Below are 22419 nucleotides of genomic sequence, written 5' to 3'. Positions count from 1 at the left end.
CAGTGTGCCTCGCCTCTGTCTGGGGCCACTTTCTCCACCACCTCTGACTTCAGTGTAAAAGTCTAGGTTTATGCAGCTCTAGCAAGTCAAGTGGAGGATGGTCTCAGAGGTTGAGGAATGCAAGGCCCAAAACTGCAGTGACTTCCCACACAGTCCTTGAAGAGGGAAGCTGAGGCTGGGATCAGGCCAGGGCTCCATGAGACCTAGGGACTCTTCCACAGAGTGCCTCCCCAACCCTCTCCCTGGGCCTTGGCCTCTCATAGCTCCACTCCCACCAGCACCCTTCTCTTGCTCCTGTGGACTTCCCTTCCAGTTTTCACACAGCTCTGGGTTTGACCCCACTGCCAAGGATGCCCCCTTCCCTTTTGGCCTTCCTTGCAGGAGTGTTTCCTGTTCCTCTTCACTTTTTTGTGCCTAAAGCTGAATCCAAGACATGGAGTCCGGGCAGGAGCAGAGCTCAGCAGAGTTGGGAGCCCCTTACCTGCCCCCACAATGGGGCAGTCAGGCAGGACCTCAGCCTCTGTCAGCCTCCACCACTACCAGAAGAGACACAAGCCGTATGTTTTGCACAACAATTTATTTGGGAGGAACACCTGGGGACTTGAGGTGAGAGAGGCCTATGGTGGGAAAAGGGACAAAGCCGGGCAAAAAAGCAGCTGAGAGGGACAGCGTTGGGAATAGGGGTGTTGAGGGGTGTCAACCAAGAGGCAGATAGGGCTGGGGTCCAGTAACTTGAGGGAGGCTGGGAGGCCTGGTAGAAGGAACTGGAAGTTGTTCTGGCTGTGCCAGCCAGCTGGAAATCAGGAAGATGAAAGGCGACTGGCAGGATTTTATTCTAAAAGTTTCTGCAGAAATTCTAAGGAATATAGAAGACTCTGTTCTGGGGATTATTGCAGAACTCCCGGAAGCAGCATCGAGAAAATATCCAGAAGCCAAACACTGGAGAAGAGCGGGTATATGAACAATCACTCATCTGCTCCTTGCGGCGGCAGTCACTCACCATGATGTCGGGGCCACTGTCTGGGGAAGGGTGGCAGCAACCAGTGATACAGAGATCCCAGGCCCCAGGAACAGCCCCAAACCCTTCCACCCCCTCACTCCATATGGACTTAGGATCACTGCCCCCACACCCTTCCCTGGACCCCCAAAAGGCAAAGATTCCTGGAACTGGGCAGGGGCTGGGAATGCCCAGGAGTCACCAGCTATGGATTTGTGGAAGGTTGGTAGGAAAGAGCCATTCAAAATATGATGATGGTTGTAGGGGGCTGAGTTGGGTCTTGATGGGTGAGAACCATCACTTTGGCCGGGACCATATAAGAAGTTGGGAGAGGCTTCTCTTTGATATGTTTGAGTACTCTGATATTGGTCCATATCTATGTTTAAGAAGTGTAATAAAAAGACTTGAATTTGAATTTGAAGGTAATTTCATGTAGTGGTTGTTAAGAGCACCATCTCTGGAATCACCACAAACTGACTCAGCTTCTAGGAGACTTGGGCAAGGTATTGACCTTTCTGTGCCTCTGTTTCCTCATCTGTAAAATGGGGTGGGGGTAGTAATAACAATACCTATCTCAGAGGGTTGTAAGTGCTTAGAATGGTGCTGGCACATAATACATGTTTTGTGTTTTAAAAAGGGTAAGGGAGGGGCACCCAGCTGGAAGGAAGGAAGGAAAAGAGAGAGGGGAGGGGAGAAAGAGAAAGAAGGAAAGAAAGGAAAAAGGAGGGGGAGAGAGAGGAAAGAAAGGAAGGAAAGAAAAGAAAGAGGGAGAGAGGAAAGGAAAAAAGAAAAGGAAGGAAGGAAAGGAAGAAGGAGGGAGAGAGGAAAGAAAGAAAAAGAAAAGGAAGGAAGGAAGGGAGAGAGGAAAGAAGAAAAAGGAAGGAAGGAAAGAGAAAGAAAAAGAAGAAAGAAAAGAGGAGAAGAGAAAGAAAAGTGTGAGGGATTGTGTGGAAGAGCAGGCATGAGGAACAGGGGAATATAGTCAATTTTCAGCAAATTGAAAATGAGGTGGAGCTGTCCAGAGGGCCATTTGACATGACAGTTTGGCTTAACATTCAAATTCGGGAGGAAGCAGAGCAAATCCTCTGTGGGAAGAGTAAAGCGGGAAGACAGCTAAGGCCTGAACTTTGGTGAACATGAACCCTTAAGGGTCAAGGAAGGGAAAGAGGCTGGGAAGAAGCAGTGGATGAAGCAGAGATGTCTGCAGGACCTGTGGCTGTCAGGCAGGGAGAAGGCAGCCTGAGGACAGGCAGGGGGATCTGGTGATCACAAGGGTCCCCCACAAGGCTGGGTGCTGTAAGGAAGGCAGAAGCCGGTCAGCTGCAGGCTGGGGAAACAGGAGCATGGAAGCGGAGACAGAGAATGGCTCTGAAGGTAAGGAAAGAGAGACCAAGATGGGGAGCAGCGTCTAGGAGTTGCAGGAACCTGGCGCGGGGTGCAGCCGAAAGATGCATTTTGGGAATGGGCTGAGCCAAAGACAAGCAGCTCACTGTTCTTTATGAGGAGAGTCATGCAGCTGCTGCCAGGGGGGGCGAGGCAGATGTCAGATCCAAGAAGGCATCCCAACTCCTTGGTCTCCAAGAGGCATCGATAGCAGCGCAGGTATTTGGGGAGCTGAACTGGATGAGGGGGTTCAGGATCAAAGTTACCTAGAACACAGAGAAACACTAACTTCAAACCCACCTAATTTCCCGGCTGGTCAACCCCCTCCGTACCTCCCCATCTTGGAAAACCATAAAATCACCAATTCTTGAAAACCATCTCGCTTAATTCTCTAACAGAGGCTTTAGTCCTTGTTAAAATCTCCATTCTCTGCTCTTACACATCCTAAAATAAGGAACTCATTAAGAGGATTTCATTCACTCATTCAACATGTATTTGAGTGCCCAGCGCTCTGCAAGCTTCTAAGTTCAAAGGTTAGGCAGGGACAGCTCATCCCAGCTTTGGGCAGTTCAGTGAAGACAGTTCGTCCTCTGGCTCTTGTTTTACAGTCCCTCATCCCTATGGACTCGCTTTTGAATATGCTTTCTTAATCTGTAGTGTTCAGAAGTGAAAACAAGTCTGCATCATCACAGGATAGGAGGAATCTGTGCTTTGTGTAGACAGACCTCAAGCAGCCCACCACCACATTCTTCCTTTGGTGGTCTTATCACTGGAAAGACTCATATTAAACTCCGTCACCAAAGCCCTTCCCCACTACGAGTATATACACCTCCCTCTTCCTCTGGTCCCAGGCCCAGACCACATGTTTGTGAGTCCCCAGACCCAGCGGAGCACTTAGTGTAAGGCAGATACTGAACAAACACTTTGAATCCTGTTTCTACATAGGTGGTGGTTTGCAGCCAAGTGAGGAGATTATCAGGCTGGATTGAGGCTTGTTCTAGTCTGTGGATCCTGGTTCTGTCATTTAGCACATTCCTGGAACCCTTCCTATTCTGCACTGCCCCAGATTGGAATGGGTCCCTTCAACATCTCCATTCAGGTCACTGCTGTTGAGACGGCCCTGGGGTGATAACTAGAAATCTCCCTCAGAGTGAACATCAGTCCATTACCAATCCCCAGGCATTATCCCACCAAGCCCATCCATCCCATCTTTCCTCCCGCCTGGGTTTCCCTGAGCATCCTAAGCAGATGGACCCAGACACCTGGTGTCTGTGGGTTTCTCTACCCTGCAGACCAGGAGACCCGTCTGACCCCTTAGAGCCACTTACCAAACACCAAGCTCATCATGACCAGCGCTATTGAAAGGACCATGCAAAGGGCTTGGGGGGTGCTGTGGAGGCCCAGGGGCCCCATACTCCGACTACCCGCAGGACCTGCCATAAAATGCATGACTGCCCACCAGCCTCCAGCTGGGGCTTATATTGATGGAAGAGAAATTGGCCAAGAGGAAGGAGACAGGTAACACCCATTTGGGGTGGCAATCAGTGCCAGAATAGCCAGAGAGACAGAGTGTCCTCACCCATGACCACTCTAAGGCCTAACCTCCTGGCTTGGGGACAGGACCCTGGCAAGAGGGAAATGAGAGGGAAACTTTCTTTCATATTTAATCTACAGAAGTTTATTCACGGTATCTGGTGTTGGGGATACAACATTGCACAAAATCCCTGCCCTCACAGAGCAGTCTAGTGGGGGAGACAAGAAGTAATGGGGGGCGGGGAGACGAGTGCTTCCCGGGAGGCACTGACCAAAAGAGCAGTGAGATCAGATTTCTGTTTGTAAAAGATTGCGAGGCCGGGGAAACATTTAGGAAGCTATTCCTGAGTCCAGTCACAAGATGGCGGCCTGCTCTAGCAGAAGAGAGGCAGGCGAAGCCATGAATGAATCTGACACATATTTGGAAGAAACACTGGACAGATTTGGAGTTAGACTGAATATGGAAAGAGGGAAGGTGGGGGAATAGGCTTGCACAAGGAGGTGATTGGTGGTACCATTTTCCAAGATGGGGAAAACGTGGAACGGTAAGAAATCCCAAAGCGAGGACACCTGGGTCCCCAGTGTCCTATTCAGTCCAGTGGCCTCTGTGGGGGTTCCGGGTGGCCAGCACATTTCCTTACGCCCCCCTTTCCCGGCCCCGCCTAAGCTCAGCAGCAGGTCAGTGGCTCTGATCTCCGGCGCCCACAGGCTCCGGCGCCGTGCGCTCGCTTTCCGAGCTTGACTGCATCTCAAGGCTCCCAGGAGGATGAGGGGGCGGCCCCCAGGCCGAGCTCCGTTCTCGGCCGGGAGCCGCTGAGAAGAAAACCTGGGAAAGCCACGCCCGCATCCGACCCAGACATCCACCCCTAACGGACACCCAGAGCACTATGAGGCTTCCCCGGAAGGCGGCGCTGTGGCGCCACCAACCCTCCCAGGTGCGAGGCTACTTAACAACCAATAAGTGGCGGTGGGCGTCGCAGGCGCCCGCCCCCTTCCTCTGCGGGCGGCGGGGGACGGTGCCTGCCCGGCTTCTCCACCTGGCGGGCCCTCTGCATGCCCCTCTCCAGATCAGTCTGTCTGAGGGACTCGGGGTTTTCACTTTATTTTTGTTTTATTAAGATTTCACTTATCCGTTTGCAGGAGGGCTCCCTGCTTACAGTCCCGGACCATCCAAGAATCATCCGGCCTCGAGGTGCTGATGGGGAAGATGGGAAGAAATGGACGAAGACTCGCCCCAAGGGAGACGCACGGGAAAGAAGAAACACGAAAGGAAAACGCACGCCACTGCGCTCCCAAGAGCCTTGGGATGAATGAAATAAGAAAAATGTATTACTGAAAAGTCAGAGTAATGAAGTTAGTGGGGGGCCGCCTGGCACCAGCCGAAATGTCTGTTGAATGAACGACAGAGTGGTAGACGAAGAGAATCAGAGAGCGGGAGCTCCTCTTGAAGCGAAGGGGGCAAAAGGGAGTTAAAAGGGAATTTCACAGCGTCCTCAGAATCCCTCTCTCGAATACAACCGCAGCTCAAAGTCCAAGCACTAGGGAGTTATGGGTAGCTGAGGCTGGGCTCCCTGAAGGAGACACCCTGAGAGGTCCGGGAAGACTCGCTGTGGAGTTTGAGACCATGCGCCCCGCGCGGAGCCGGAGGGAAGACAGGAGAGGTATTTCGGGGCTGGGCTGGGTGGGGCTGGAAGAGGTGTTGTTCGGAAGGGGCGTGGCCTCAGGGCCATCAATGCTGCCCCTGTTTCGTTTTGTTACTCCCCAGTCTAAGCCACCCGGCGCGGCCAGCGCGCGGGCAGAGCCTCCCGAGTTCGTTGCCATGGTGACGGGCTCCAAGGAGGCTTTCCCTGGGTGAAGAGGCGGGGCGCTTCTATAGTCGCCATGGTGACAGCAGCGAAGGGCGGTATCTGCGCTGAGTGCCCCTCCCCCGGGACAGGGGATACCTGGGGGTAAGCCGCCGAGTGACGAAAGAAGGAGGTGGGGCCTGAGGACAGAATTCTACAGTCAGGGGGTATGGGGCGGGGCCAACAGGGGGCGGGGCCGTAGATGATTGGGCTGGGCGAGAGCCAAGTTCTGTTAGCCGAACGGCTAGACTAGGTGGTCTGGAAAGGACATGGAGAAGCGATCTTTAATCCGAATATAAATGAATGGGAAGAAATGAATGACTTGGTTCCTCAGGGAGTTGGGATGGCTTGTTGAGTGGCTGGCTGAATGAATGGATAGGTACGTGGCCCTCACTCACTTGTGACAGCCGTGAAGCAGACACCTGCCCCTCCCGGGGAAGTGGAGCAAATCCTCAGGCCAAACATGGAGCCCAGAGCCGACTCCTGCAGCTCACACTGAACGCAGCGCAGGTAGAGCCAGCGCCTAAAAGATAGGGAAGGATGAGGAATGGCCCAGGCTAGGGCCCACCTCTCCTTCCCAGGTTTCCTGCCCAGGTGCTAATTCTTTTTTGTTTCAGCCTCCATCCTCTCTCCCAGTGTGCCCAGCCCCTCGGGGACGCCTGGCCGTCCGGGCCTTACCTGGTGCCCAGGAAGGCAAGGTCCAGAGCCCCAGCAGCTGTGGGATCTGCATCTCAGCTGTTCTTCTCCTGAGACTGTTGGAACCCTGCTATAGGGGGTGAGGATTGGACAGGGAGCTGGTTCCACCCTGGTGAGGGGTTGTTCTGAAAACAAACAGCTGATGTGAGCTTTATCAGGTGGGGAGTAATCTAAGGAGGTAGACGGAGGCCCCTGGGTGGGTGGGGGTGTCCAGAATTCAAATCCCCCTCCCCCTCTCCATCCACTTCAGATATCCAAGGGCTCCTCATAACATCCACTGTTCTTTATAGTACGTGCAGGAAGAAGAGGGGAGGGGGAAATGGTGGTTGAGGCAGGTCAACAGAGTTCCTGGTGGCCATGGCCAGGAAGGGGAAGTCCTTTGTCTCCGGGGTGTGGAAGGTGCCCCCTATTTGCATTCAAGAAGGTTGTTAACTTAGCTGAACAGAGTTGTTTTCTAGGGGATTAACTGTCTTGGTAGGTCAGGGAGGGTGACATTCAGAATCCAGCAACTGGCCCTACAGCTTCATGCTCCACGCTTCCCACCCTGTGTGCCCCCTGGGACAGGCAGAGGAGCGGAGTGCCAGCATCAACTCTCCAGTATTTGCCAGAAGTGGAGCATTCTGGAACTGTGGCCACCTCCTCTCTTTTAACCCCAAATATCCGGGTGTCATATCACCTGACAAGTCCCAGAGATCACCCTTCCAGTGGAGACTCAGTCTGCTTCTGCCCCAGAGACTGCAGAAGGAGCTTCATGCCCTGGGGTTCCAGGAGACCCTGAAATTAGCCAGAGGCCATCTGGGACATCAAAGCATTATTGCTTCCCCATGTTAAGCTTGTTCAAAACAGTGGCCAAGGAGGGTAAATCTGTGGGAATTTCATCTAGAAAAGAGGTTCCCAAAGAAGGAGGTGGCCAGGGAACATACTGATGGGTGGGAGAAGGACCAATTCTGTTTCATGAAATCCAAGGATTGGAAATAGGACAGAAGTTAGAGGAAACTAATTTCCTCAGGTTCAACCTAAGGAATTTCTTCTAAGTTGTCCAGAAGGGTGAAGTGTGGCTCTGGGAGATCATAAGCCCTTGGTGCCCAGGCCTCAGCCCCTGGCAGGCCCTGTTGTGGAATTGCAACAAATGTGTGAGGAGACAGACTTGATGACACGGTGAGGAGGTGTGTAGGGTTTGCTGCTTAAGACGTGGGGGGTGGGTGTTCCTCACTCCCCATGGGAATAACAAGAGCTGAGCAAGGAACACTGGGGGCACTGATGGTGAAGCCACGCGGGTTGAATCTGGAAATCAGGAGAAGAGTCCAGAGTAGGGGAAATCAGGTACTAGAAAACACTTTGTAAGCGACAAAGCTGTGAAGCTGTAAGCAGAGAGCGGGCAACCATGAGCTCCTCGGACGGCTGCAGGGTCACGCAGGACAGACTGGGGCGTGGGCAGGGGAGGCTGTACGTGGTACTACTACTAGACAGACCAGTGGACGGGGAGGCTTGGGGACCCACTGCATGAGGACAGTTCAGGTTGGGGGCTGAAGGCTTGGGGGAACAGCAGGGATGGGGAGGGTTAAATTGGCTGGCCGGGGTTGGGTTTCCCAAAACCCAGCCCTTCGGGACTTCAGCTGTCCCCACTACCAGCCACAGGATCCTGGACATTTGGGAAGTCAAACAATTAGCCAGAAGGTAGAAAAAATACCTTTTTATTAATTATTAGGAATAACCCATTCATTGAATGCAGGGTGTGTGTTGGGGAAGATTAGGTACTGCCGGATGGATGAGGGGAAACGTGCAAGAGGGCAGTGAGAAGGGGGACAGTCCCCCACTTTCCACAAACTATAAACAGCAACATGAACACAGAGAAATAAGAGGATCCTTCCTCATGTCCCCTCCTGTCCCACTCTTTCAGAACGAGTCCCACTGTGGTCGCTAGAGGTGCCAGGGCATCTGGAAGTTCTGAGCTGGGAGTGGGGTGCAGTGTGTGGCCTCAAAGTTGTGCAGATGCTTCTGAGCCTGAAGAAAGAGGGCAGGACAGGTGCGGTGCAGAGCACTGCGGTGAGCAGCAGTCACCGAACGCCTCCATGGCCCCTGAAACCGCTCACTCTCTACAAGCCGCAGCTTCCAATGCTGCCCCCCAGCCCCACACGCGCCCCCTGGCCGTTCCGGCACCCCCTTCCTGCTGCCACCCCTTAGCTCACCAGAAACAAGGCCAGCTGCTGCCTTCCGTCTGCATCCATGTCCTCCCCTGCAGGGAAGAGGCACTCACACAGGGACCATACATACATCCCGGTATTCATCCCCCTCCCGGACTCTTCCCGACACCCGCTCCTGCCCCAGGACCTCCTTACCCACACTCCAGGGGAAGTCAGGCCCGTGTTCTGCCTGGTAGGAGCGGAGGACGGACAGGCACCAGTCCTCCTCCACCTCCCAACGGCTGTAAATCGAAGCTGCTCAGGGAGAGAGAGGGGCGCCCGTCAGTGACCTGGCCTTGCCACGTCCCCACCCAAAGGCCTCACGGCGTCCCCTGGCACCTTCCTCCAGCTGTGAGGAGGCCTCCAGCCACTGCCTCACCACTCGCAGACCGTCCTCTGCCATCACACGGGGATACCTACAGAGGGAGCACCAGGACGGGAGGTCAGGACCCAATTCCCTTCGCTCCTCACCCCAAAACCCTTCTCCCTCCCTCCCTGCCGTGCCAGTGGCAGTACACACATGTACACACACACACCCCCCACCCCGCCCCAGCTCACCGATACTGCAGGAGCTTCAGCAGGAGGTCGTTGCCTCGGTTGGACATGATGTCCTCGGGAACCCTGGGGTGGGAAGAATGGATACTGCAGGGGCTGGAGGTTGGGGAGGAAGGGTCTGGATACCCAGGTTTCTGGTAGGCAGAGGTGGGAGGGGCAACTTCCTAGCTCCGTCTGGGATCCAGGAGGGCAGAGCCTCCCAGGCACTCACGTAGTAGTGATGATCTCATCCTTGGTTCTGCGGATCAGCAGCACAGGGCCCTGGTACCTTCAGAGGAGAGAGTTGTGGGGAGGGAGTGCTCAGAGGGAGATGGTGACAACTGGCCACCCCCAGCCATGGGCTAGCCCATCACCCAGGGGTGAGAAAATATTTAAGAATGGGCATTGCCCAAAGTCTGGCCTTACTGGGAGATCTGCTCAAATACCCAGCTGAGCCTGTGCAGGGGGAGGTGGGGAAGGGTGCTACATGCTGGGCACTGGCCTGCCCTCACCGGCATAGCTGTTCTGCGTTGTTCAGATTGAGATGCTGCCTCACAGTCCTGGTCACCAGGCCCCCTGGAGTGGGATAAAAGTGAAGGGACGACAAAGACAAAGCCCTTGCCCAACACAAAGGTCCCCATTGTTCACAGAAAAAGAAAACTGAGGCCCCAGACAGGGGAGTCCTCCTGCTTCTCAACAATGGGCGGACCCACTCCCCACCCACAGAAAAAGGATCCATCTCCAGTTAGAATTAAGCTCCCAGGTCCAGCCCACCCCTTCCCTGGAAGGGCAGGCCTGGGAGCTGCACTCACTCCAGCTATCTGGCATGACCTTCAAGGCCAAGGGCACCAGGTCATCAAAGGAGGCATCCAGGATCACGGCACTAATGTCTGGGTAGGACATGGCTGCCCACGTGGCTGGTACCAGGACAGGGAAGAAGGGTGAAGACCGAGGGGCTACTGCCCACCACCCCACCCTTGTCCCATTGACCCCACAGGCTGACGCCATCCTCCCTACTAGGCTAGCCCCAGGTCTCCCTTCACCCCTCAATTCACTTGGCCAGGGTACTATCCAGAGAGGATGGAGAGAGAACATCAAAGGGCATCAAAGACGATGTGCAGAGGAAAGATTCACTTTCCTGATCCCCACGCTGCCCAGGGCCCTGCCCTACTTCTTTTAATAATGGGCGAAAGAGGGGCACCTGGTGGCTCAGTGAGTTAGGCATCCAACTCTTGGTTTTGGCTTGGGTCATGATCTCGGGGTGGTGAGACTGAGCCTTGTGTCAGGCTCCACACTTGGCGGGGAGTCTGCGTGGGATTCTCTCTCTCTCTCTCTCCCTCTGCCTCTGCCCCTCCCCATCGCTCTCTCAAATAAATAAAATCTTAAAAAAAAAATGGGCATAAGAGTAGAAGAAATGTGAATGTATACAAATAGGATACCATCTTCCAGACCCAAGCAGATATCCCACCTCCATTCTCTCCTCCCTTAAGCCTCGACTCCACTGCCGGGCCCCCAGTGCACTTCCCTACCTCTCCTTGGGGTAGGGTAGGGGTGGCACAAATTGGGAGGGGAGAGGCAGGAGGCAGGTTGGTACCAGTGAAGCCGCCGATGGACCAGGCATAGATGATGATGTCCTGGGGCTGGAAGCCCAGGCGGTGGATGGCAAACTGGACCACCACATCCATGGCGTTGGCCTCATTCTGAGGAAATGGCACCCCCTGCAGGAGGAAGGGCAAAGGCAGGAGTGAGTCAGCACCAAATGCCACCTGGGTTACTCGCAGGCTCCCAGCATGGACTCTTGCAGCTCCCTGCAACAGACAGGGAGGGTGCAGAAGAAAAGGGTAGTGGGAGGGGCTGCACTCCCCAGAAACCAGCCTGCCCACCACTCCCCAATGCAAGAGGAGGGGTCTGACTTCCTGCTGAGCCCCCCCAAAAAATACACACCCCTTTCCCTAACTCCAGTGGCTGACCAGGGGTAAACAGACCATAATTCAGGAAAAGAAAGGGATTTCAGAGAGGGTCTCACCGTGCTTCCAGCAAAGCCTGGATGGTTCCAACCCAGGACTGAATATCCAGCTGCAACAGAGGAGGGAGAGGGGCTAGGACCTCATGGAGCACACCTCCCTCCCTTCCAGCCCTGGGGGAAAGAGCAACAGAACAGTGGAGCTCTAAACACCCCCAAACTCAGAGGCGAGGAACTCCAAGCCTTCCCAGAATGGGGAGATGACACCAGAGGTTCTGAGGCAGCAGAAGGGAGAGATAAGTGATTGTGTAGGGGGGACAGAAAGAGGCCATCCTGTTAGGGACACAGCCCAAGGGGAGCGATGTACAGTTAGCAAAGCAAATGGGGAGTACACTTTGCCCCTGATGTGAGCGTTTTAAACCTCACTCAGATGAGGTGATCGGGCCCAGGGAGGTTCTGTCAGTGTGGGAAGGTGGGGCTGTTCCATTCCAAAGGGCAGGGACAAAAGAGCTGAGGCACGGGCCTACCTTCCAGAGGCGTAGAAATGCAGCCCACCTCATAGAAGCCCGCGTTCCCCTCACAGCAGATCACCTACGGAGGGAGGCCGGAAGGAGGGCTGGGAAGGAGCCAAGTTGGGACAGAAAATCCCCCATGCGGTAGGATATGGCCGCTTTGTAGGGAAGAGGAAAGGGCCTGTTCTCTTCAAGGGGAATGGAAATTTCTCACCCCACAAGGTGCGTAAGAAGAGAAGCAAAGTGGATGCAAAGGCTTAGCAAACTGAGCCCTCAGAGGAAGAGGAACTGCTCAACCACCCAGCACAGTGTCCACTTCTCTTTGGAAGACCAGCAGGGGGCTGGCTCTCAGAAATGGGGTTATGGATACTTTGTTTCCTTTCTGGTTTTGGGGTCTATTTTTTCCCATGACTGTTTCTTTTGTGTGGTATGCTACTCGCTTTCCATCTCTGGGCTCCAGACCTATAGTCAGATAAACTCTAATTCCACAGTGCCCCATGCCGAAGCCCAGAGATGGCGGGGCTGGCATGGACTCTCTCAGCAGTCGGGAAGAGCCGGGACCAGAAGCCAGCTCCCTAGACTGTTGGCTCAGGGCTCCTTCCACGGCTGCTTCATGGAGGCAGGCCGCTTGGGAGGCCAGGCTGCCTGGGTTCAAATCCCAGCTCTCTCACTTACTATGTGATCTGGGAAAATTATCCCAGGCCTTAGTTTCATCATCCGTAAAATGGGCTGCAATATAAAAATAGTTCCTATTCTACAGGGTCGTGGTAAGGATGAAATATATGCCTTCTATGTGACAAATGCTGTCTAAGTGGTAACTATTACGAGATTACTTTTTGGTCCTTGAATAGCAACTCCTACTTCCTCCATTTTGCTATGGCAGGGCTTTCCGACACCAAGAGGTCTTGAGACAGGGACTATCCCCAGCTGTCCTTCCTTGGGGCTGCTGGAGACCTGCGATCCCCAGAGCCTCCACTGCCACCGCCCCCAACTGCCTCTGGGCTCCCTGCTCCTCACCAGCTTCTGTCCCTGGGGCTCGGCTGTCCCCCGCCGGTCCACAAACATGGTGTCAATTTCATTGCCATCGCAGGCCAGCAGCTTCGCGCGTCGCCCGTTACACTGAGTGAGGGACATGTGAGGGGTGGGAGGTCACATCCCTGGTTGGGGGGGGAAGGAGCATCGGGGCGCGGGGGCGGGGGCGCCTCACCTCTTCCACCAGCCGGGCCTGGCCCTGCAGCAGCACAGGCATGAGGGCCTTCTGGAGCAAGTACACTGAGCCGGGGTACAGCATCCGGCGCCCCAGGGTGTGCGCGACCAAGTAGCTGCGGGGAACAGGGAGGGGGGGTTAACCGACCCTTGACCTCAGGAGGGCTAGGGACCAACCCAGCCCTAGCACCCAGAGACCATGGGGCCTGCTTCACCCCTGACCTTCAGTTTTGTTTTCTTGACCTTTACAGGTTTGGTTTGTTTGCCTTTTGAAGGACTTAATGAAATTATATGTACCAAGCTGGTGTTTTTCAAACTTTTTTTACTACAACCTTTATAAGGGGCACATTTTACATTGTGGCCCAGTACACACATCCGTACAAATACTGAAAAGTTTAGGAGATGATGTTTTCTGTATATGATAAGTAAAAGTAAAGTTATTATTAATTATGATTCTGTTAATGTGTAAGTACAACTCAGGGGCGCCTGGGTGGCGCAGTCAGTTAAGCGTCCAACCTTTGGTTTCGGCTCAGATCACGATTTCAGGGTCGTGGAATCATGCCCTGCATGGGGCTCCGGGCTCAGTGCGGAGTCTGCTTAAGATTTTCTCTCCCTTTGCCCCTCCTCCACCCCACCCCACCCCGTGTATGCCTGTGTACGGATGCGCTCGCTCTCTCTCACTCAAATAAATTAATCTTAAAAAATGCACCTTATTAAAAGTCTCCAAGTAAATAATACTTTTAAAAAAATGACAGCTGTACTTCACTTAATTGATTTCAAGATTCACAAACGGGTCAAGATCCATAGTTTGGTTTTTGTGTTAAGATTTATTTATTTATTTGAGAGACAGAGAGAGTGTGTGTGTATGCACGAGAGTGTATGTGTGTGTATGTATGAGGGGAGGGATGGAGTGGGAGGGAAGCAGACTCCCCAGCAAGCACGGCGCTAGAAGTGGGCCAATCCCACAACCCTGACATCATGACCTGAGCCAAAATCAAGAGTTGGACGCCCAACCAACTGAGCCACCCAAGCGCCTCAAGATCCACAGTTTGAAAGACACCAAACTAAACTGCAGACCCCGCCAGGGCAGAGACCTGACTGTTCTAGTCACTGCCATGTGCCCTGTCTCCGCCATGTAGCAGGTGGCCAGAGCCCGACACAGAGTAGGGGCTTAAATAGTTACTGAACCAATGAGCTAATCCTGACGGACTGGGAGGTGCTGTTCCTGAAAAAGACAATTAATCATTTCCAGTTAATCCTGAAATTGGATTTGTCCCCAGAAAAACACCGTACCACTCTGTCCAGCATCCCCTGAAAACTGAAAATTTGGCTTTCCCCTCTGACCAATCCGCACACTATCCACACTGATCACTAAGCCCTCCCCTTTCCTTGGTATCCCGGAACCTGCCTCCCAGCCTCCAGCAACAGAAAATTCCCCCAGCATCTGAGCCACGTAAGATATGGACGCTTACTGCTGTTACTTCTGACATCATCAGTGTCCTCAACTGTGATTTACTTGGGCTTTGCCATGTGCTCTGATCTCAGGCCCCCAGGCAAGCTGGAAGCCCTTGTGAATATGTTACCCTACTTAACCTCACCAATCCTACGAGGTGGGTTATTCACGGATGCAGAAATTGTAGCTTGCTTAAGGTAGAATAGCCAAGGTGCAGAGGGCCCAAGACAGGGACACAGCTGCCACCAGGCATTGCTCCGGCTAAGGCTATCTGTTTCCACCACACCCCCAACCTCATTCTTCCCTCCCAGCCTCATTAAAAGAGCTTTTGTGGGGTGCCCTGCTGGCTCAGTTGGTAGAACATGTGACTCTTGCTCTCAGGGTCATGACTTCAAGGACCATGTTGGGCGTAGAGCTTACTTAAATAGATAAATTTTTAAAATAACAAAATGAAAGAGCTTTTGTATCAGACAGAATTGTGTTAGTATTCCAATCCTTCACTCACCATCTGTGAGACTCTGGACCTCTCTGAGTATCTTTTCTTCACATAAAAATCTAGATTAGAAACTCCCACAAACAATGCAAAGTACACAGCATGAGGCCAAATAAATGACAGCTACCTTACAATGGAGCACCCAGTCCTGGAGTCCCCGCTCCACATCCCCTCCACCCCAGCTGGCCTCCCTCCCTGTTGCTTCCCACCTGGTGATCTGACAGGGCAGCTTCTTGACCCGGTTGAGGAGGGTGTCTGCTGTCCCCCGGTGCAGGGGCTCTGGGCGAAGCAGGGCCACACCCTGGCGGGAAGGGCCCCCTCGAGACTCCTTCCTGAGGATGGAAAGATGCGGGGGAGGATGGAGTCAGGAGCGGAAAGCTGGACATCTGCGGTCCGGAGGGCAGGGGGGTCTAGGAACGAGGAGATGGCGCTGGACAGCAGGCCCTGGAGCTGCAGGAGATGGGGCTGGAGGTGTAGGACAGGGCAGAGTAGGGAGGGAGTGAAAGAACTGGGACCTCACCGGCTGCTGGGCTCTTCCCAGTGGAAGTCGACTGGCCAGCTCTTAAAGTCAAAGTTGTAGTTGGCGAGCTGCCTCTGTGGTGGGCAGGGAGAAAGAGGAGGGGAGGCAAAGGGGGACTCAGAAGACAGGCCTACCTACCCACCCTGGTCAACCTCATCATCCACAGGACGGGCCCCCCCAATCATGGGGAGACAAGTCAACACCCCGCCCCCTGCCCCCCCAGTTTACAGAGGGTAAGCTCCGTCATGGCCAGAAAAATCAGGCAAGAGGGGATGCCCTATCTGCTATCAAGACTGCCCTGGCTGCTTCCAGAAGAGGAACTTAACAGTCTTGCTTTTCCAAAATGTAAGACAGACCCACTCCCAGAATGGGTGGCTGGAGGTGCTGGTGCTTGTGAGGGAGGAAGTGGGGGGTCTGTTGGCTCGTCATGCCCCCCTCCCCTACTGGGTCCTTTACCTGATGGGGTCCTGATGAGGCTGGGTGAGAGGGAAAGAGGGAAGTCATGCCTACGGTGGTTCCTTTGCATTGGGACTACCTTTTGAATGAGGCCCTCTCTGACTGTTCCATCCTCATGACCACCTCCCTTCCCTCAGCTTCTGCAGCCAGGGGCTGGGGACGCCTCCCAGACTATCTACGCCTCCAGTCACCCCACCGAGTCTGCCCACATGCTTTTTGAGGGTGGCGGGAGCTGTGTCTTCTGTTTTGCTGTGCTCCCTCCCTCACCCCCGGAGCACCCAGCACTCTATTTTCAGAGCTGTTTTTTATTTTCCGTCACAGAATTTTTTTGACATTTTCAGAAATAACTTGACGAAGAGGGAACAATAGAAACACTGTACAAAAATGTAAATGGCAAAACAAAACAAAATGAAGAAAAGCAAATTTCAGGCAGGCTTTGCTCAGACCTGGACGCAAATCCAGACCCAGCCACTTCCTTTGCTCTGTGACTCTGCTTGTCACTTAACCTCTTTATGTCTGTTCCCTCCAAGGTGTAATAATAGCACCTCCTGTGGTTGTTGTGAGGGTCGGGAAGGGTGTGTGCAAAACGCCTCAGACGGCGGTGTGCCAGAGCATCATTCCACTGCTCCGCAAACGGCGGCGGGGGGCATGATGGTGGTGGTCACGGCTGTTTGCTCCCAGGAACCGCTTTGTAACAGGAAAGAACTTTACGGGGCCCCAAAGCCCCTTCTGCAAGATAATCACACTCCAGCACCAGATGGGCTGGCACAACTCCAAGGACACTGGGCCCTGGCTTTTCTCCCTCTTGGCACCACACTGTGCTTCTGGGCACAAGAGTGGACATACCTGTCCATCTTGTCCCATCCCTGAACAAAACTAGCATAGTGTTCGATGCACACAGCCAAAATAAACACCATTTACAGAACTGAGCTGCTGTGATAGAAGACCCCCTTCTAAGAAACACCATGGAACATTCCATTAGCAGTGGTAGAGAGGAAGATCCCTTGGGTGGACAGTTCACTTGCACTGGGGAGAAGGGATATAGCAATGGGCAAGCGAAAACCCAGTGTGGTCTGTGGCAAAACCCACCTCCTCCCCTGGGCAGAAGCTGGCACCCGGCGCTCCGGGGACACAGCTGAGGAAACTGCTGCCAGGGCGCCCGTCTGGCACCTCTCACCTTGTTTTCTGCAGAATGGTTCCTATGTGTTGCCTCCAAGATGGTAATGAACTGCCGGTACTGGGGGTTGGTCCAGCGGCCGATGCCTGGTAGAGAGAGGATAGGAAACAGTGTTAGGAAAAGTGGGAAGAGCAAGCTGAGTAAGCTTCAGGAAGAGGGTTAGAGATGGGCAAGGAGAAGGCCCCAGAAAGAGAAGTGGGAGGAAAAGGAACAGATGGCCCAGGGTCTGGGGAAATAGGAGAGTCGAACTGACCTCCTTCCTCCGTATCTGGCTTCAGTGTTCTCCTTCCACCCAGCGGCTTTAGTTTGTTTCCTGATAGGCTACCAACCCTCCACCCTCCAGAATGTTCACTTTCCCAGTCTTACCACAGCGTCATGCAACCTTACTATTCACCCTGGTGAGCACAGAGTTTCTCTTCTTGTCCCTGCCAGCGTTCTCTGCTGCTTGCTTTCCATCTCTTTCCCACACGGTCTAACTCCCCGCCATCTGGCTTCCTGGCTCCCGCTCCTGCCCCATAATCACTTCCTCACTGAATCCGAGTGCCCCTCCTCTGTCCCTACTCTTCCAACTGTCCCTCGAGACTCCTTCCTCCTCCGCTTCCTGGGTCCCTTTCTGCCACCTTCCGATTCCCAGACTGCTCCTCCCAGCCTCCCTTCCACTTTCCTGTCTGCAACAAGAGCCATCCTCAATGCTCCTCTCTTTCCTCTCTTCACCTGGCCCTCTGGCGATCACGTCTGCTCTCCCTTCACTGCCAAGGAGTCTCAAGCCCTGACTTCTCTGCTTCCACTGACCTGACAGGGGCAGGCACCACTGGCATGGGAGGCACTGGAAATGAGACACACAGGTTCTAGCCCTGAGGGCTGGGGCTTTGGTTGGGGGTGGGGTTCGCTGGAGAAAAACGGTAAGCCAGTAAACAAGTACATTTCAGAGAGGGGTAAGTGCTATCAAGAAAATAAAACCAGAACGAACTACAATGCTATCATCATCAGGGGTAGAGACCCCAGAAAATACTACGGAACCAAGCAAGGTGCAAAATGACTTGTACAGCGTGATGCCATTTGTGCCAAAAATGTAAAATGAACAAAAGAATGGCTATATATTGTTTTCAGTTACCATATTTCATAGGTTCTAAAATGCCTATTTTTCTTTCACATTTGAAAACTGAAATCGGAATGCAGTTTACAATTCATAACAGCTTAGATTTGATAAAATGAGGCCTATCTTTCACAAAAGTATAAAAATGTTGACCAGGAAAGAAACCACGCCAAATGGCAATGGTTACTTCTGTGGAAAGAAGAACACAGAACTGGGGAAGATTCCAATGGGAATGCCAACTCTGACAAAAGGTATTGACAAAAGGTACCTGAAGCAATATCACAGAACATAAGCATTTCAGTTCTTTATGATAATGGGGCGCCTGGGTGGCTTGGTCGGTTAAGTGTCTGCCTTTGGCTCAGGTCATGACCCTAGGGTCCTGGGATGGAGACCCGTGTCGGGCTCCCTGCTGAGCTTCTCCCTCTCCCTCTGCCCAACCCCCTGCTTGTGCTTGCTTTCTCTGTGTGTCAAATAAATAAATAAAATCTTAGGAAAATAATTATTATGATATTGTGTTCTCTGGACTTTTCTGTATTTAATTTTTGTGCCCAAATCAAAAACAAATAAAATTTAAAAGTAAGACAAAACCAAGGAGTGGGAGCTACTTTTAGATTGGGAGGTCAGCGAAGGCCTCTCTGAGGAGGGAGCTCAGCCCAGTGGAGATCAGGAGGCAGAACACCGCAGCCAGAAGGTCCTCACCCCTGCCCAACTGCAGCCATCCAGCTCCTGACCCGCCACTCCCTCTCCAAGCATTCCCTTGCCCAGTTTTTGTCATGTGCACCTGCCAAGGGGCAATGATTTGGATCATCTCTTCATTTTTAAATTGTGAGATATAACATACAACACACATTCAGTTTAAAAAATACAAGGCAAACATTCATGTGACCATCACCCGAGTCAAGGAAGAGAAGACAGTCACGTCCCCCCAGGAGTCCACCCCATCCCGTTCCCTCCCTCTCCCAGGTAATCACTCTGACTTTCAAGATAACCACGCCTGTGTTTTGCTACTTCTATATGCATCCCTTTTGAACTTTACATCGATGGAAACACACTGCATACATTATCTGGTCGTCTGCCTCTTGCATTCAACATTACAATTGTGAGACTCATCTGCACTGCTGGGGGTAGCTTAAATTTGTTCACTTGCATTGCTGTGTTGTGTTCTGTTGTAGAACTGGACCCTCTAACGTATTTATCCATCCTACTCTTTGTGGCCATGGACTTGTTTCCAGTTTCGGATTATTACAAACATATATACGGACATATGGGGAATTCTTGTAGGGTGTATGCATCTTTTCCAGGTAACAGCAAAGTTTTCTGCCATACTTAGTTTTTCATACTTACAACCAAGCGCTTTAAGGAAAAGATGATGTCTTCACCATTCCCAATTATTCCCCCTCAGGGCCCAGCACAAAATTATATTTGCAAAAGATACTTAATAAATATTTACCCAGGGAAGGATAGGTCCAAACCAGGCTCTCTCTGGACCTACCTCGGAGACAGGCCACGCCTGCCAAGAGTAGTAGCAATGTCCCAGCATAGTGAGAAAACGGCACCACTTTGGACAAGCTCAAGTAACCTGGGAGGGGAAAGGTGTTATATGAGAGGTTTTCCCCACTGCTCCTTGGCTTCTCTTCCCAGGTCAGCCCCAACCTCCGCCCCATACCCTCTCTTTGGGACAGCCATGCCCTTGGAGGAAGAAGATGCTTGATGGAAGAGGGAAGCCAAGCCATCCTCACAGGTCCCCTTTCCTCTTTCGGGGGGTCAGCTCATCTGCCAACAACCTGCCCACCACCTCTGAAACCACACTGACCTTTCCTGTATAAGTAGAAGAAGGCGAAGGGAGAGGAGTAATAAGAGATGGACCAGAAGACTGAAGCCTGCAGCAGGGAGACAGGAACAAGCAATCAGTACACACAGAGGTCTGCCATTTCCAGGCCTAGTCTCTGAGCAAAGTGGATAACCCGAGGGAGGTTGTTATCAAGTACCTATTCTGTGCATAACACAGTAGGTGCTTAATATTTGTTGAAAGGCAATGTATCAAAGCCTAACAGAGGCTGGGGAAATTAGGTACAGGTTGTTTTCTTCCTTTTTTCTCCGAACATAATTTCATCATGTTTAAAGGCCAGTTTCTTTTTCTGCTCAAGTTCATCAAGCCTTTTCAATCAGCCCTGCTCAGGACAGCGCCTGGCCTGGTCCCCAAGAGATGCACAAACGTCACCATCGGAACCCTGCCAGAGAAAACAGCTGTCTTTGCAGCCAAAGAGGTTAGTTGCCAGGGAGGACAGGTCACTGGGGACCACAGGACTCAGCACCTGCAGATGGTCCCAAGAGTAAACACATTTTCCTCAGGGTTCAGGCTGCCCCAGAGAAAGCAGTGCACACACAAAAGGGGAGTGCCAAGTATGTGTGCTTGAGAGTGTGTCCACATGTGTGTTGGAGAGGTTGGTTGGAGAGGTTGGCTGCAGAGCCCAGAACATCCCCCACCCCCAGGGGCGCTGCCTTCTCCCAGGCTGGGGAGGAGAAAGTTCGGGAGGCCAACCGGGTAGGAAAAGACGCAGTTGTCCCAGACGCCAGCGCAGACATACCAGTGCCAGAATGCTGTCAGCATGCTTCTCCAGGGCACGGGGTTGGTAGTACGTATCCTGCCAAAACGGATGGCTGTGTCAAGGACCATGTCCATTGACAAGCCCTTCCCCTTCCCCTTTGAGAGCCCTGATGTGTCCTCTGGTTCTAGCCTCCAAAGCTATCCCTTCTGGGACATCTCTGGCTCTGGAAAAAGCCCCTCTTCCCAACCCCCACTCCAAACCTGATTTTCTACCCCAGACCATGAGAACATAGGGGCCTGGACTTGCGAGGAAAAGTCAAAGCCTCACTGGACATTTTGTGCTCCTTTTCCACAACCCAGTTTCAAATGAGTTGTGGGCATGTGCGTGTGGGGAGAGGAGTTAGAGAAGAAAGGAGACACCATGACAACTTTAAGAGGGAAAGAAGAAGATCAGAAATAACAGTAGGGTGATTAAGGAAGAGAACGTGGCCGAGAGCAGGCAGTTCTGGAGGGCAATAAACACAATCTGAGACTACCAATGAAAAGGTAGAGAAAATGTAGGGGCACAGTCTACCACCACCCCCAGCTTTCACGGATGCGATGACCCTGGGGTCTCCAAGATAGGGTGGGCTGTCGGGTGGGAGGTAGCGGATACACATGTCGAAGTCATCTTGAAATTCAAGGCCAGGGTAGAAGGAAGATAAAACAAAACCGGGGAAGGCGCCGAGTCAGAAGAAATCGAGAGTCAGACGGCAAAATCATCCAGCTCTCGAATCCGCGCAGGGTCTCTTCCAGGACTTAGAGTCAACTGGGACCAGCACGAACCACGAAAGACAGGGTGGGGGGCCGCGTGAGGAAAAAGCAAGGAGTGGCAGTCAGAACGAGAAAGCGGTGGCAAACAGCGATAAAGGGGCAGCCGGTCCGCAGGCGTGGCTTTAACCCAGGAAGCACAAAGAGCACTTTGCAGACAACTGGCTTGACAAGCAGGCTCCCCCGATTTCCAGTAATGGGCGCTTCTGGGGAGCGAAGGCCACAAAAGGGTTTGGGCCGTACCATGTTTTTGACCAGGGGAGAACACGACTCACCCAGGAGCTGGAAGGGGGGGCAGTGACTGAAGTTGGAGTCTCGGGGACGCCGGACGGGGCCCTTTCCGAGTCCCTTTCCCGGTAGATTTTGTAGAGCCGGGGGCCTAGGACGCAGCTCAGCAGCTTCGCCATGGCCCCCGCTCCGGCCGCTGCTCTCCCAGCAGCAGGTCCCCCTGCCGGCCCCGCCCTTTCCCGGCCTCTAAGGTATTGCGTGCCCTTGGCGTCAGCACGTACCGGCCCCGCCTCGTGCCGAGGGAGACATTTTCCGCGCTGCCTGGGACGGTTTTCGTGCAGTTGGACCTACGGGTAGAGCAATGGTCAGAAATTAGTTGGAGGCGTTTAGATCGCGGCGAGTTAGATCATCAGGCGTAGTTAAGTCCTTTTTTTTTTTTTAATTCCTTAATGTTGGCAGGCTGTCGAGCGACAGTGGGAACGAAGGGTAAAATTAGGAGCACTTGACAATAGCAACAAAAAAGAAAAAGTGTCTAGGAATACACCTAACCAAAGAAATGCAAGATTTTATGAAGAAAATTACACAAGTTTTTGAAAGAGATAAACGAAGACTTGAATAAATGGAGAGCTACATCGCAGTCATTGGTAGGAGGACTCAGTATTGTTAAGGGGTGTGAAATACTGGTCAAAAAAAAAAAAAGAATAATTATCGTTCTTAAGCGTGGATGAATCTCAAAACCTCAAAACCATTATGTTGAGTGGAAAAAAGAAAGCCACAGCTTACATAC

At 52.8% G+C, this 22419-nt stretch overlaps 2 protein-coding genes across 4 annotated transcripts; both read right to left on the bottom strand.

The window, feature by feature from the left end:
- Positions 1–604: 604 nt before the first annotated feature.
- On the bottom strand, positions 605–3829 carry LY6G5C (lymphocyte antigen 6 family member G5C). The gene is made up of 3 exons (XM_008711892.1): positions 3709–3829; positions 2488–2646; positions 605–1020 (listed from the first exon to the last, which is right to left on the bottom strand). Exons 1-3 carry the CDS (start codon positions 3827–3829, stop codon positions 857–859), a joined length of 444 nt encoding a protein of 147 aa, XP_008710114.1. The 3' UTR covers positions 605–856.
- Positions 3830–8131: 4302 nt separating this feature from the next.
- ABHD16A (abhydrolase domain containing 16A, phospholipase) lies at positions 8132–21875 on the bottom strand. Of its 3 annotated transcripts, none has more exons than XM_040644826.1 (20): positions 21680–21875; positions 20635–20691; positions 19860–19926; positions 19539–19625; positions 16951–17036; positions 15318–15391; positions 15007–15129; positions 12853–12967; positions 12663–12764; positions 11661–11724; positions 11197–11246; positions 10765–10888; positions 9983–10087; positions 9683–9746; positions 9403–9459; positions 9195–9257; positions 8976–9052; positions 8793–8891; positions 8643–8689; positions 8132–8457 (listed from the first exon to the last, which is right to left on the bottom strand). In XM_040644826.1, exons 1-20 carry the CDS (start codon positions 21809–21811, stop codon positions 8374–8376), a joined length of 1677 nt encoding a protein of 558 aa, XP_040500760.1. In that variant the 5' UTR covers positions 21812–21875; the 3' UTR covers positions 8132–8373. The 3 variants fall into 3 exon arrangements, with proteins under 3 accessions (XP_040500760.1, XP_040500762.1, XP_040500761.1); XM_040644828.1 differs by having other exon boundaries at positions 19860–19864; positions 21680–21821; XM_040644827.1 differs by lacking the exons at positions 19860–19926; positions 20635–20691; positions 21680–21875 and adding an exon at positions 19713–19834.
- Between the last annotated feature and the right edge of the window lie 544 nt (positions 21876–22419).

Source organism: Ursus maritimus, unplaced genomic scaffold (genome assembly GCF_017311325.1).
Source record: "Ursus maritimus isolate PB19 unplaced genomic scaffold, ASM1731132v1 scaffold_30, whole genome shotgun sequence".
NCBI lineage: Eukaryota > Metazoa > Chordata > Mammalia > Carnivora > Ursidae > Ursus > Ursus maritimus.
This window is presented reverse-complemented; position numbering and strand designations above follow the sequence as displayed.

Coding starts and splice junctions, on each gene's coding strand:
- ABHD16A (XM_040644826.1), bottom strand. CDS start 21,811: ATGGCGAAGCTGCTGAGCTGCGTCCTAGGCCCCCGGCTCTACAAAATC. Junction 20,692..21,679: donor CCCCCCCTTCCAGCTCCTGG/GTGAGTCGTGTT, acceptor CCGTTTTGGCAG/GATACGTACTACCAACCCCG. Junction 9,258..9,402: donor GATGAGATCATCACTACTAC/GTGAGTGCCTGG, acceptor TTCCCACCCCAG/GGTTCCCGAGGACATCATGT.
- LY6G5C (XM_008711892.1), bottom strand. CDS start 3,829: ATGCATTTTATGGCAGGTCCTGCGGGTAGTCGGAGTATGGGGCCCCTG. Junction 2,647..3,708: donor CATGATGAGCTTGGTGTTTG/GTAAGTGGCTCT, acceptor TCTGTGTTCTAG/GTAACTTTGATCCTGAACCC. Junction 1,021..2,487: donor GACTCTCCTCATAAAGAACA/GTGAGCTGCTTG, acceptor ACCCTTCCCCAG/ACAGTGGCCCCGACATCATG.